General features: G+C 65.6%; 3 protein-coding genes across 3 annotated transcripts; 1 reads left to right on the plus strand and 2 right to left on the minus strand.

Annotated features, from left to right (window-relative positions):
- Positions 1-558: 558 nt before the first annotated feature.
- On the minus strand, positions 559-5,735 carry PFL1_01476 (uncharacterized protein; the record flags this gene model as incomplete). Its single annotated transcript, XM_007878978.1, has 2 exons — positions 559-5,574; positions 5,661-5,735. 2 exons carry the CDS (start codon positions 5,733-5,735, stop codon positions 559-561), a joined length of 5,091 nt encoding a protein of 1,696 aa, XP_007877169.1.
- A 1,007-nt stretch (positions 5,736-6,742) lies between these two features.
- On the plus strand, positions 6,743-8,356 carry PFL1_01477 (uncharacterized protein; the record flags this gene model as incomplete). The annotated part of the gene is made up of 1 exon (XM_007878979.1): positions 6,743-8,356. The coding sequence occupies one exon, from the start codon at positions 6,743-6,745 to the stop codon at positions 8,354-8,356; it is 1,614 nt and encodes a 537-aa protein (XP_007877170.1).
- Positions 8,357-8,543: 187 nt separating this feature from the next.
- PFL1_01478 (uncharacterized protein) lies at positions 8,544-12,921 on the minus strand (the record flags this gene model as incomplete). Its single annotated transcript, XM_007878980.1, has 3 exons — positions 8,544-8,579; positions 8,707-12,693; positions 12,805-12,921. 3 exons carry the CDS (start codon positions 12,919-12,921, stop codon positions 8,544-8,546), a joined length of 4,140 nt encoding a protein of 1,379 aa, XP_007877171.1.
- Positions 12,922-13,866: the final 945 nt, after the last annotated feature.

A 13,866-nucleotide genomic window follows, 5' to 3' on the forward strand; every position in this document is an offset into this window, starting at 1 on the left:
ACCTGCTTCAGCGATCCCGTCGACGCCTCCGATGCCAACTGTACCACGGACCTCTCCAAAGTCTCCCGCTCAGAGGCCAACATCAAGCTTGCTGCTGCCGGTCCCAGCTCTGTTTCCCTGACCATCACCACCACTGCCAACATTGATATCCTTACACCTGCACACTCCCACAACCTATCCTGGTCCAACCCACCACCATAGGCCTCCATACAGCCCCCAAGGGCTTGACAGAACCCACATCAGCAGTCACCCAATGAGCTGACAGGCACCCTATGTGCCGCTGCAGCTTCAACAACCTTCTTTGTCACAGGCGGTCTCAAGGTCAGTGTTGCTAGCAGCTGAGCGTGACACGGCTCTGCTGTCCTTCATGCTTCTGATCTGACTGTCAGGTGCGCTTTGTTGTCAAGGTGAAGCTGGCATTTGTTTGCGCGTGAGCTGATTTGCATATTACAATGGCTTTGGCTAAAGCGTGCTGAGGGTTGTGTGATGAGGCAGTTGGCACGCGCGGCGAGCAACTATCCCGAGTTCTGGTGGATTTCGTCCACTACGGGAGCTACATTACACCTTCATGAACCTAAACAGCCCGCTCAGCTTGACGTAGCGGCGGCCGTTCTTGTCGAGGTACTTGGACACGGTCTCGCGCATCGCCCACAGCTCGGCGGCGTTGCGGTCGAGCGTGGCCAGCGCCTCGTCCTCCTTGCCCCGCACCGTCAGCGTCTTGGCTCGCTCCCGGATCCGCTCGCCGTCGACGAGGCTCTCGAGGTACAGCAGCTGGTTGTACAGCTGCTTGTCGCGGTACATGAGCTCGGTCCGGCCCTTGCAGCTGGCGTGCTGGCGGTCCGACGATGACGCCAGCGACTCTTCGAGGTCCGTCGAGGGGCGGTTGGCGTCCCTCACCGCCAGGCAGCGGCGCGGGTAGACGGACGCCATCCGCGTGCGCGCGCCACACTGCGGGTCGTTGCACTCGGTCCAGCCCGCGTAGTAACGCGAGATGAAGCTGCGGATCGCGAGCTCCAGCTGGATCAGGATACTGGCCATCGGCAGCGGCTGTAGGCACTCGGGCTGCGTGCAGCGGATGCCGTCGCGGCCGATGGCGTTGACCTCGGTCGTGTGCGCCGACCCGTCTGCCGGCCGCTTGGGGATATGGATCGGGCCGAAGAAGGTCGAAGCCTGGCGGCACGACGGGCAGCGCAGCACCAGCGGCTTGCAGTCGGCGAACCGCACCTCGTCTGGGATCTGGCTGTCGAGCGTGACAAAGTCGCGGTCGAGACCCGCGCCCCCACCGCCGCCACCCCCGGCCGAGACCGTGGCGTACTTGGACGGATCGAGGCCGAGGCACTCGGCTAAGCGCGACCGATCGGTGCCCTCGATAGACTCGCAAAGACGCTCGACGGGCGGGAGGATCTGGAGCGCCAGGTAGTGCTCGTAGTCGATCCGCAACTCGGTGTCCTTTTTGCGCAGCTCGTCCGGGTGGTGGGCCCGCTCGGCCTGGGCCGTCTTGGTGGAGCTGGTGCCGTCCTCGCCCAGGCAAAAGATGTAGGGGATGACGTCGCCCATCCGCGCGCTGCCGCCTCTGGCCTTGAGCCGCAGCGCCACCTGAACGTGCGGCTGGGATTTGCTGTCTGGGTAGTCCTCGGGGTTCTTGCCCAGGCGCTTGTAGATGATGAAGTCGTCGAGGGCGATCTGGCCGGTGCGGATCTGTTGGCCCATCTCGGAGAGGTAGTCGTGGATCTGTTCGACGACGGTCTCGGTGGCGCTGCCCGAGAGGATCTGGCTGAGGACGTAGTTGGAGACCGTCTTGCTTAGGGCCGAGTACTCGCGGCGCTTCATGTCGAGGCCCTTGATCTCGGTCGTCTTGCGCCCGGCGTCGTCGACGAGGACGGCGGCGTACTTCTTCTTCTGCAACAAGAGCATACGCTCGAAGACGCCGTCGATGTCAATCTCGAGCAGGCGGTAGCGCTCGTTGACGGCCTTGCGGAACTCGTGGCCGATCTTGATGGCGTCGCGGTACTCGGTGGCGTTGGTGTTGATCATGACCGAGTCAGTGTCGCCGTAGATGACATCCAGCAGCATCGACTCGGCCAGCTCCTTTGTGGCCGTCAGGATCTCTCGGCCCTTGAACGTCGTCAGCGCCGCCAGCGGGCGAGCGTAGAAGCGCGAATTCTCAAAGCCGAGGCAGCCGTACATCGAGTTGGCCGTCAGCTTGAGCGCGAGCTGCTTGATGTTCCACTGCAGCAGCTGCGACGGCGTCGCCGTGCGGTCCTTCATCAGCGACTTGACCTGCCGACGTCGCTGCACAAGGCCAGCGATGATGCGTGGAAGCACGCCCTGGTCGACATCTGAAGACGGCACCTCAGGGATCTGGTCCGGATCGCTGGCGGAAGAGGCGGTGGCGTTTGTGGTGGCAGTGGTGTCCGCTTCGGCCGTCGGCGAGGCCCTGGAGCTGCCGCCGCTGCCGCCCTCGGCCTCGACGTCCTCTAGGCCCTGCGTCGGCGGTCGCTCGACGGTGGTGAAGTCGATGTTGAACTCCTGGATGATCGAGGGGTAGAGCGAGTTGAAGTCCATGACGAGGATGAACTTGTCCCAGAGTCCACGCTTCGGCTCGAACACGAGACCGCCCTTGAACTTGTCCTTCTTGCTCGAGGTCGCCGCGGCGTTGGCCGTTGCTGCTGCCGCCGCTGCCGCTGCGCCGCCTCCGGCCTGCTTGGAGGCCTTGGCCTTCTTGGCGGCGACCGCCTCGGCGATCTGCTTCTTCTCCCACAGCGCAATCTTGTCAGGGCAGATGTACTTCTGGCGATGGAAGTCGTGGAGCAGGATGTACTCGTTGCGTTCGGCACGACCGCCGTTGAGCGTCTTGTTCCAGCTGTTGCCGGCGAGGTTGGTAAGCTGCTTTGTGAGCGGGAGGATCTGCACCTTAGCGGCGATGGCCATCTGGAAAAAGGTGTCGACCTCGCAGTGGCGCACGAAGGTCAGCAGCCGCTCGGGCGAGGGGGCGAGCGAGTCAAAGTACGACGCCGTCTCGTCCGGGTCGATGTCGTCGCGCTGGATGCTGAGCTGGGTGCCGCACATCTCGGTCAGCGACCAGGTCGTCGAGGCAATCATGCTCTTGGCATTGTCCGACGTCAGGTCGCACACCAGCCGGCCTGCGAGGATCTTGAGGTTCATGCCCTGCTTAAGCGTAGGCCACTTGGGCCGGCGGAAGCGGCCGATCCGGCTCCAGTGGTCGGCCCGCAGCTCCTTCATGCGGTGCAGCAGCACGTCGAGCGAGACGCCACCAAACTCGTGGCCCACGATGACGTCCGGATCCGTCAGCTGGATCTGGGCCAGCAGGCTGTTGAGCAGCATGCGCTCGTACTTGAGAGTGTGCACCTTGGTCTTGCCCCGCTTGGCCTCGGCCTCAAAGCCGGGCGGGAACATGCTGCCGAGAGGTCGCACCGCCGTGTAGATCGAGCAGGGCAGATTCTCGGGCGGGGTTGGGTCCTCGATCTGGTGGTCGTGCCAAGTGCGCGCGCTGACCGTGACCAGCTCGCGTTTATTCTCCTTGTGGTTGACCACGCTGCGCGTCGACAGCGACATGATGGTCAGCGGCGGCATCTCCTTGGGGGCGGCCGCGTCCGTGTCGAGCACGGGGCTGATGTCCTTGGGGTCGTCGATGGTCGTCTCGAGCTTGCACCACGACACGGGCGTGCCCGTGCTGAGACTGGCGTTCTGCACCTTGAGCCAGCACGGTCCGAAGATGCGCCGCTTGACCACCAGCAGCTCAAAGGCAGAAGTGTTGGTGCCAAACGCCTTGGAGAAGGTGCGGCCTTTGAAGTCAAACGGCAGCTGCGGCTCATCGAAGCCATAGCGCACCTTGAGGTAGTGCGACTCGGACGGCACGCCGGCCTGCTCGAACGCGTACTTGCGGCTGACCCACTTGGACAGGAAGCGCTGGACGCCGTGGCGCTGCGAGAGCTCCTCGAACTCGTCGTAGACGTCGTCTTCGCCGACGGGGCGGTCGGTGAGGTGGCCGTTCTCGAGCTGCCTCTCGCGCGGCAGCAGGAAGACGCAGCGCTCGATGCCGTTGACGGTGAGGCAGCAGCTGACGAAGCGTCCGCTCTCGCGATCCCGCACCTTGCCCACGAGGTAGACGATGCCCTTTTCGCCCTCGAGGTAGTCGAGCCAGTAGAAGTGGAGCGTCCGGCCGTCATCCTCAAATGCGCGGATCTTGCCGGAGGCAAGGTTGGAGCTGCCCGCGACGGCGCCGGGGGTCGTAGCGGCTGGACCAGCTCCCTTGATAGCAGAGGTGGCGCCGTTGGTAGAAGGCCCGGCTCTGCTCGGCGTCGATGACGAAGCATCCATCCCGGCGGTTGTGACATTCTTGAGCAGGTTCGTGTGGACCGACTGCCAATGGCTGTTGGGCGTCTTGATTCTGCCCTCTCCGCCCGCTTGTGGTGCGGTGGGCTTGTTGGCGGGCTTGGGCGTCGCCTCATCGTCCCCAATAGTGGCCCGGCTTAGCTTCGGCGTGGCCTTGGGCTGCGGAGGCGGCGCCTTCTGGCCGAGCAGGTTGACGGTCTTGGCGGGCGCCTTGCCCACCGTCACCTTGCGGATCGAGATGTCGCCGTCCTCGTCGTCGCTGATGGCAAGAACCTTGTCGTCGACGCCCTCGGCCCGCCTGTGCTGGTCGGCAAAGATGTCCTTGTCGTCGTCGGCATCGAGGCCGAGCGAGCCGATGCGGCGGGGCAGGCTCCTGGCCGCCCCGCGCGCCTTCTTGCTCGAAGATGGCGTGTCGTCGCCGCCGCCGAGGTCGAATGGAGGGTCGCTGCCGAGGTTCGGGCCCCACGGCGGCGTGTCGCTGCCGGTAACGTGGACGCTGGGGGGCGCAACGCCGTCGCTCGAGGGCTGGAGCGAGTCGCTGGTAGCCGGACCAGTCGAAGGGCTGGAGAAGCCGCCGGCGCTGCCGAGCTTCGAGGACCGGAAGCGACCAAATGTGTCGTCGTAGTCGTCCTGCTTGCGCTTGCGCGCCAGCATCGATGGAGACGAGATGCGAGCTGCCGGAGATGGGCTGGCGGGCTCGCCGCTGCCGCGAGAGGCGGATGCCGCGTCCGAGCCCTCGAGGTTGCCCATGAGCCGCGCCATGAAGTCCTCCTCCTTTTCCCTGCTGACGGCGGGGCGGTAGGCGTCCATGGCATTGCTGCGCGAGGCGGCAGGGACAGAGCGACCGACGCCGGCTGGCTTCATGGCGGCCTGTTTGGTGAAGGCGGCCGATAGGCTGGATTTCGAGGCTGCTGCGGTGGCCTTGGAGCTTGCGCCCTTGGCGTCTGCCTTTGCCCGTGCCTTTGTGCCGCGCTTTGGCTTTTTCCGGCCGGTGCGCTCAAAGTAGTCCTGTTCGTCCTCTGTGTCTTGGCCGTCGTCGTCCGAGCCGTGTGGCTTTGCCCACTCGTCCTGGCCGTGGTCGACGTAGCCGCTGCCGTCGTCGTCTTCGATGAAGTCGTCCTCCATCATCCTGCCGCGGACGATGGAGCGGTACTCATCCTCTGAGACCTCGTCGTAGATGGCATCGTCGTCTTCATCGTCCGAGTACAGGCCGGCCTTCTGAGAGGGTGGAAGGACAGTTCAAGGGGGCCTCGGGTGTCAGCGTCGATGCGACAGGGGAGAGGATGCGCGGACGCGGCTCTTACCTTTGGGACGGGGAGGCCGTCTCGCTTCGCCTTGAGTGCTGCGAGGGCGTTGAGCTTCTTTGCTCTCGCCGACATGGTGTGTTATGTGCGTGGGTGGTGGCCGCGGCTGCCGTTTGTTGGCTGACCTGTCGGAGCGGGAAGGATATCTGTGGCCTGGCGGGGCGGAGCGCGCGGCAGCGAAGTCTGTGGAGGAAGGGGGAGGGTCAGGCTGAGATGGAAAGGGATAGGTGCGAAGAGGCGTGGAGTTGTGGTAGCAGTGTGGGGCTCGATGTGGCAGGAGGCAAAGGAGGTCTGGTGGCTGGGAAGGCGGCGTGGCCAAAGGGGACGAGGCGCGGCGTGGGGGCATCGCGGCCTCATACCTGCGTCAGGCTGCCTGGCCTGGGCTGGCAGGCAGGCCTGGCGCGTGTCGCTGTTGGATTCCATCAACGCGACAACGGGCTTTGGGGAGAAAACGCGTCGGTCAGCCGGCGCGTCTTTCAAAGTGGGGACAGGGGAAAGAAAAAGCGCAGGCCCGCCTGGCCAGGCAGGGCAGCAGGCTTGATTCGGCCGACAAACCACAGATGGGCCGGGCCTCTCTTTTTCCGGGCGCTCGGGCCCACAGCCGGAGCAGCAGCGGGGCAGCCGGCGCGAGTTGGAATTCAGGAGGCGTACGTGGCTGCTGCAGGCCTGCCAGCCGCCTTGTCAGGCCAGGCCTGACTCTGGCCCTTGGCCAGCAGAGCAGGCAGGCAGGCAGGCGGGCAGGCACCGCCCGAGACCAACACCTTCTCTCTGTGCGCTTTCATCCGAGACACACCACCTCGCCACCGTACCTTCACACAATTGCTTGCCTGCCTGCCTTTCAGCCCGCTCGACCTCACATCCTCTGCACCGCTTCCACCGGCCTGCTCTTTTTCTCCTCCTCCAACATCAGCAGCACCGCCGCATCTCTCTCGCATACAGCCACAGCCGCTGGCAGCAGCCGGCCGAACCGACGCAGCGCTCCGGCTGCCCTGATACTCGCTGCACAGCCTCTTCGCCACCTTCTCTTACCACCCACGCCTGCCGGCTCTTCCGACGGCGGCGACGAATCAGGGCAGCTCACTATGGATCCGACGTTCGCCTCACCACCGACCCAGTCCCGCTTCTTGGGCGAGGAGCTCGACTTTTCCAGCCACGGTCACCGAGCGCATTCCCGCCACTCGTCCCTCGATGATGGCGAAGACGGCCTGGACGGCCACCACGATGCGTTCGCCACCTCGCTGTCCAGCCAGTTCTCCGACCTTTCCGGCCTCGGCGGCCATGCCGGCGACCTGGCTAGCGAGCTAGCGGGCGGCAGCCTCGCCTCGGAGCTCTCCGCCGAGCTCGAGCTGGACCACGACGAGGACGAGGAGCAGCTGGGGAGGGGCACGGCGGGGTATCCGGATCATCGCGTCGGTGACTACAACGGGCGCGAAGGCGATGGCGACGCAGATTCCCAGGGCGAGGGCTATCGGACGCCGCCGAGGAGGGGCACTAGGCGGAAAGGCGGCACGAGGACGCCGGGGCCCGTAGCCACCTTGGCCGACTCGCTGGCGGCCGAGCTCGACCCCTCAACACCCCAGATCAAGCAGGAGGTCACGCCCATCCACTCGCCCTCAATCCTCGACACGCCGCACCTCGACAACTATACCTCGAACGTCCACGAGATGGAGGAGTCGCTCCGCACCACCCGCCAATTTCTCGACCGCCTCCGAGGCGTCGGATCATCCATGCCGTCCTCATCCGCCCACGCATCAGTACCAACAGCGACCGCGGCAGCGGCGGCGGCAGCAGCGCCGTCTTCCTCATCGTCGGCCCTCAACCCTTCGGCGCTGGGCGAGGACACGACGCACATCGAGCAGTCGGCCGCCACGTTGGTGCGATCGCTCTACGACTACGCAAACGAGCGCGAGACGCAGATACGCGAGCTGCGCGAGATGCTGCGGGCCTTTGGCAGCAACGACGCAGACTGGCTCGCGGCGCTGGCAGAGGTGGACCCGCTCGATGACGACGGCCAGGACGGCCAGGGCAGCGGCCCGGCGGCCCCGCTGGGAACAGGGCCCGTCGAGCGGAGGACGGTACGGAGGGAGGACGAGGACTTCCTCGGCTTCGCCACGCCCCTGCTTCCTCGGCCCTCGTACGCCTCGGACCGGATCGATGAGGTCGACGACGACCACGAGGAGGATGACGACGATGACCCGTTCACGAGCAGCGGTCGTAGCCGACGACGCCGCGACGCCGACGGCCCTTCGCCCCACTCGCCCCTCGCAACGCACCTCACGCATCTCCTCACGACGACCTCGGGCCTCATCACGTCGCTGACGACAATACATGAGCATAGCCAGATCTCAAAGTCGGCCATGAACGACGCCGCACGCCGCCTCCGCTCCATCAAGACGGTCATGACCCAGTGGCGCCAGGAGCTCGACGGCGTCGAGAGGAGCAGGGAGCTCATCGAGCGCGAGCTCGCCGCTGCCGCGGACGGCGCTCGTGGCGCTGGCAGTGGCGCTAGCAACGGTGCTGGAGCGGGGGCGGCCGCGGCTGCGGCTGCGGGACAGAGGCAGGGAGAGGTCGAGCGGCCCAAAGACGTCAGGGCGTGGACCCGGGATCAGATGGATGGATTCGGCAGCTTGCTGGAAGAGGCGGAGAGAAAGGCGAGGCTCCTCCTCACACCCGTCTCGTTCCAAGTGGCCGTCTAGATGGTTAGGAGAGGCGGGCTCGTTGCAGTCGACCGCGAGCAATGGGGTCCTGAGTCACCGCAGCGCAATGCAAGTCAGCGAATCCAGCAACGTAGCTGTCCGACCATGCATGACCATCGATCGAGCAGCCGCACATCTGCGCGAAACGGCGTGCCTCAAGGTGGCGTGATGCGGCTCATGCGCGACCCTAGGTCGAGAGGGCTGCGTTCTTGTGGAAGTAGTACTGCGGCGGCCAGGGGAGGGAGCGAAGGCGTTTGGTGAGCGACGGCCGCTGCCACCACCACTCGGCAGAAGGTATATCGACGTCCTCGCACCAGGGCGGACGGCCGCGCGGAGGGGGGCAAACTCACCACGAGAAGGTCCATCTTGTCCCTCTGCACCTCTCCCGCCTTGGCGAGGATGTCAAAGATGACGGCGTACTCGCCTTTTAGCTGTCGGTTGGCAGCCGTCAGGACCTCGACGGCAGCCTGCCGCACGCCCGGGTCGGCATGATGAATGGCGTCGTGAAGCAACGATGCGACCGTCGGCAGCATGTCCTCGATCAGCTCGGCGGGAAGCCTCTCGGTCAGCGTCTTGAGCGTCGAAAGACCCAGGATGTACACGCCTTCCTCGGCAGATGGGCGGGCCGTCGACGACGCCGACGAGGAGGGCGAGGAAGACGAGGTGAGATGATGTGCGGTGCAGGATGCCGTGGCCGAGTAGCCCAGCAGGGGGTCCGTCGACGACGCCCACGCAGACAGGACGGCCAGGCACGCCGTCATGCCCTTCCAGTTGGGCTTGGCGTTGCGCTGCCGCAGCGTAAAGCACAGGTCGAGGAGCTCCGTCTCCTTGGAGCATGCAACGAACAGCGGCTGCTGGTTCTCAATGAGACGGTGAAGCACCACCAGACCCGCCACCTGCAGCTCGGACGCCGGCGTCGAGAGGACAAAGGCAAACAGCGCAGAGAGGAGCCGCGTGAACAGCTCATTGTCCTGCCACAGCTCCACCGCGAGGTCGGTGTCGCTGCCGGAACGAGCGGCGGCACGGCCACCAGAGCTGGAGGAGCCGTGGACCGACTCCTCGGCTTCGCCCATCTTGGCCAACCCCTGGGCGCCGCCGCCACCGGCAGAGGACGAGGCGGGCAGGCGTCCTGGCCGCAGCACCGGTTCGTCCTCGGCTGCCTCGGCGCTCGACACTGCGCGACGCGGCACCTTGAAGTCGGAGCTGAGGCGCAGCAACCGCTGGAAGATGCGCCGATCTGCCTGTCCGCTGGCGAGCGCCGCGATCCATTCGGCGCTCTCGGGCTTCGACTTGGCCGGCGACATGGTTGTAGCGGCGCTCTCGAGCCGCGCGGCACGGCTGAGGAACCACTTGTGCGGTCGGTCGGTCGTTGTCGTCTCTGGTGCTGTCACTGTCTCAGCTGGCCCGAGCGGACGGTTCTCCTTGCTCGATGGCGAGACCGGCGCGGCTGCCGCCGGTGATGCTGCGAGCATGTCGACCGACTTGCTGGCCCGGTGCTGACGGTGGACCGTGTCGACGCTATCGCCCGCTTCGCTGCTGGACGCCTGCTGGTCCTGGCTCGACGTGCGGTTCGACAGCGGGCTGGGCCCGCGATGGAACATCGAGGCCGGCCGCGGCAAACCGGACCGCCTCTTGGCTGTCCCTGGCGTGCTAGGTGACGATGAGACCGTTGGGGAGTGCGGCTCTAACGGAAGCTGCGTTGCGGACACGCTGCGGCTCGGCGGCCCTTGCGGCTGGGAAGGTGCCGGACGTCGTGACGCAGGTCTGGCCATAGGCGTGTCCATGAAGGCCATGCTGTCGTCTCCGAGGCCGTAGGCGCCTGCGGTGCCCGTGCCCTGACCCGGCAGGGAGCGGCCAGGCAGCTTGAACGGGCTGTCGAAGTTCATCAGGTCGACTGAAACGTCCGCTGGGGCGGGTAGCTGCATCGTCTCGTCCTCGTCCCCCCCGCCGCTGGCAATGCGCTGCGTCACGTCTCCTTCGTCATCGTCATCGTCCACATCGGCGCCAACGCTGTCACGGCTGTCGTCGAGGTCTTCATCTTCTTCCTCCTCGCTCGGCTGCATGTGCCTGCGCTGGCCGGAGCCGTTCGAGCTCGCCGACGGCGTCATTTGCGCGGGTCCACTGCCGTTGGACGAGGTCGAGATCGCCCTCTGCCGCAGCGATTGCAGGCTGGCGGGAGCACGCGGCGACACGTAGGCGGTCGGCGACCTTGGTCCGGAGCTGGACCCATTGGACGAAGGCTGAGAGACGATGCTGATGGTCCTTGGCCGTGGCGTCGAGGCTGAAGAGCCGGGCGGGCTCGTGGGCAGCGGAACTTGCGCTGCCTCGGCCCTCACCAGGCTGCCGCTGGGGCTCATGGCGATGCCGTTGGGCTGGTGAGAGAGGTTCGTGGAACGACTGAGCCCGCTAACGACTCGTCTCGCCCGAGGCGTGCCTTCGAGCGGGACGGCGATTCGCTGCGACGGCGGTTGTCTCGTCGCCTCGGACGTGGCCGGCAAGGCTGAAGCCGCAGCAGCAGCCGCTAACCGCGCCTCGTGAGCAGCTGCGGCCTCTTCAGCCATCTGCCTCTCCCGCTCCTGCGCCGCTTTCGCCGAGGCAGCTCGCTTGGCGGCCAAGATGGCGCTCGACGGTCCTCCAGGTCTCCGAGTGGGGATGCCTGATCCCTTCGGCTTGACCTCGATCGCCGCTTCCAGATCAAGTCCTGGGGGTGCCGACGCCATCACCTGCTTCTTTGCTGTCGTATCGAGAGCATTGAGCAGCGACTTTGCCTCGGCGTTCCACACCGCGAAGAACTTCCAAAAGGCCTCGCGGGACTTGGACCGCACCTCTGGATTCTGATCGCACAGGCCGCGGCGGAAGCACTTGTCGAGGATGTCGAGGCCGCCGTGCGATTCGATGCTGTGCTTGCGCTGCGGCACATGGGCGGCCAGCACGACGACGAGATGATCAGCGCCGGCGATGCGGGTGGCCACGTTCTTCTCCTGCAGGCCGTGCCAGATCTGCTGGAGGTAAAGATGCCGGTAGGAGACGTGGACGAGGATGGCAGCGGCGGCCTCCTGCGTGGCGTTGGCGATGATCTTCTTGGTGAAGCCCGCCATGCGCATCAGCGCTGTGAGGAAGCTTTCGACGCATGGTGCCAGGTCGTCGCCCAGAGCCACCGCCAGTTCCGCGAGGAGCCCCGCGGCATGCATCGATAGCGTGGTGCGGAGGCTGGCAAGGGACTTGAGGATGCCTTCCTGCAGAAGGCGGACGCATGTCACGAAGTGCGCTTCGCCGAACTGGCGTGGGATGCCGGCCTTGATCATTCCTCGCATCTTGATGGTGCTTTGCTCCCGCTGTAACCAGTTGTGCTCGGTCTCCTTGCCTTCGAAGAAGGGCAGGAAGGATTGGAAGGTGCGCTCCAGGTCGCTGCGGGAAGCGACGTATACAGTCTTGATGTCGTCGGATGCCGGCAGCGCCCCCCTGCTCCACAGCGACGAAGGTGTAGATGTCGATGCCGATGCTGATGCTGCAGAGCCGTCGACGGCGGCTGACGGAGGGTGACCACCTTGGCCGCGCGACGAACGCAATGCAGATGCGCCGTTGGACGACGCCCCGGATCGGTCGACCGGCATGAAGCCCATCGGTTTCGGTGTGGGCGGGTCGGCTGCTGCTGAAGGTAGCGATGCTGGTGGCCCTCCTCCCGCAAGCACCTCGCGCAGTACAGCGTCAAGGACCTGCTTGCGCACGCCCTTCTTCTCGAGCTCCTTCTTCAGCTCCGACTTGGCCCCTGATGTGGCGTTGATGAAGAGGGCGACGATGGTCGTGCGAGACGCTTCCCTGACCGACGGGTCGGCGTCGGCCAGGAGGTCGACCATGTACGGCAGCAGCGGGCGGACCGGGTACCTCTCGCACAGCTGACGCAGGGGCCCCAGAACCTGCACGGCCTGCTCGCGGACCCGTGCAAACTTGGCCGCCAAGCCGCCTTCGCGGAGGAGACGCTCGAAGATGCCGAGCGCCGACTCGACCTCTTTGCCCTTTCCGCTCGAGGCTAGCTGGGCACCGCTGACGCCGTAGGCCGCCCGCCCGAGCTCGACGAGTGCGTTCCTGGCTGCCTCGCGGATCCGCTCCTTTTGGTCCCCGAGCTTCTCAATGACGCTGGGCGTGACGCTGCTGACTAGCAGGCGCACGTTGTGGTTGACGACGTTCTGCGGTTCCGGATGCTCGAGGTTGGGCGAGACCGGGTAGAGGAGTGAGATGTAGACCGAGAGGAAGAGGAGGGCGGCGCTGCTCAGGGCCTGGTTGGAGCTGCGCATGGCCACCTTGACCGCCGAGGTGATGGAGTCGGCTTCGACAACCTGGCAGGGCAGGGTAGATCAGGGAGTCCGGAAGACAAGGTGAGTCAGGGAGGGCGACGTCGGCACGGCGGGCGAATGCTGATGGTGGCAGAAGCGAGGTCCGGCACTCACATAGCCGGCGGCATCTATGTGCTCCTGTAGGGCATGGAAGGCAGCCACCTTTTTGTCGTGATCGATGTTGGAGTGAATGCGCTCCGAGAGCTCGTAGATGTGGTCCGGATCCGCCATGCTGACAACGGCTGGGACAGGAAGAGGGGCCAGGTCGGCCGGATGCGCCGACTGCGGACTAGCGAAGGCAAGAGACCGAGAATGAAAGCAGGACAGCGGCGAGAAGTCTGATCGCCTTTCGTGTGGCCGCGCTTCAAAGCTGTGCCGAGGCGGGTGCCTGAGGTGCCGGGATCGTCGCGCCAGGGTGTGGATCGAGCCAGGTGCGGTACGGATGACGTCCAGCTTCAGCCGTCGAGGACCAGGTGTGCTCGCTGAGGCGGCGATTGTTTCGGGCTGAAAGTTTCAGAAGCGCCGATGCGGTAGTATGAAGTGGTGTAGGCTGCGAGGACGACGGGGTGTTGGATGTTGGATGGTGGTGGTGGTGGTGTTGTTCTCTGAGAAGGAAGGCCCAGCCAACGCGCGCCACCGCCCCATTCGCCTGCGCCAGGCCGGGGCCAGGCCTGCCAGGCCCTGCTGCCGCCCGCTGCAGGGCCTTTCTTGGGCTGGCCTGCCCTGGCCAGGCCAATTCGCGCGCCACGACGCCCAGGCCGCCTGGCCCGCATTTCAAAGCCTCGGCCTTCGGATTTCGGAGAGCCGAGACGCGTCCTGCGCCAGCGCGTCCAACCGCCCGCCGCCGCCTCCCTTTTCTGGCCCGGCCTGCTCTCGCCACCTTGCTTCGTGCCTCCAGCGTGCAGCCACTTCGACAACGATCAATTTCTCGAATCTTCCTTCCAGTAGAACCACTCGGTCGGCATCGGATCAAAGACCGGGTCGAAGGCGATCAAGTCGGCCTCGCTGTCGTCGTCGCGGCACGGCTCTGGCCGGACCACTCGGTCGGGGGTGTCGAGGTGCTGGACGGGCTGCATGTCCTCGCCCGTCGTCCCTAGCGTGCAGCGATCATAGTAGTCTGTGGCTTGGCGGCGCAGCAAAGCCACGTAAGCGTGTCAACTTGGAGTACAGGACCGC

Source organism: Pseudozyma flocculosa (genome assembly GCF_000417875.1).
Source record: "Pseudozyma flocculosa PF-1 unplaced genomic scaffold scaffold00003, whole genome shotgun sequence".
NCBI lineage: Eukaryota > Fungi > Basidiomycota > Ustilaginomycetes > Ustilaginales > Ustilaginaceae > Pseudozyma > Pseudozyma flocculosa.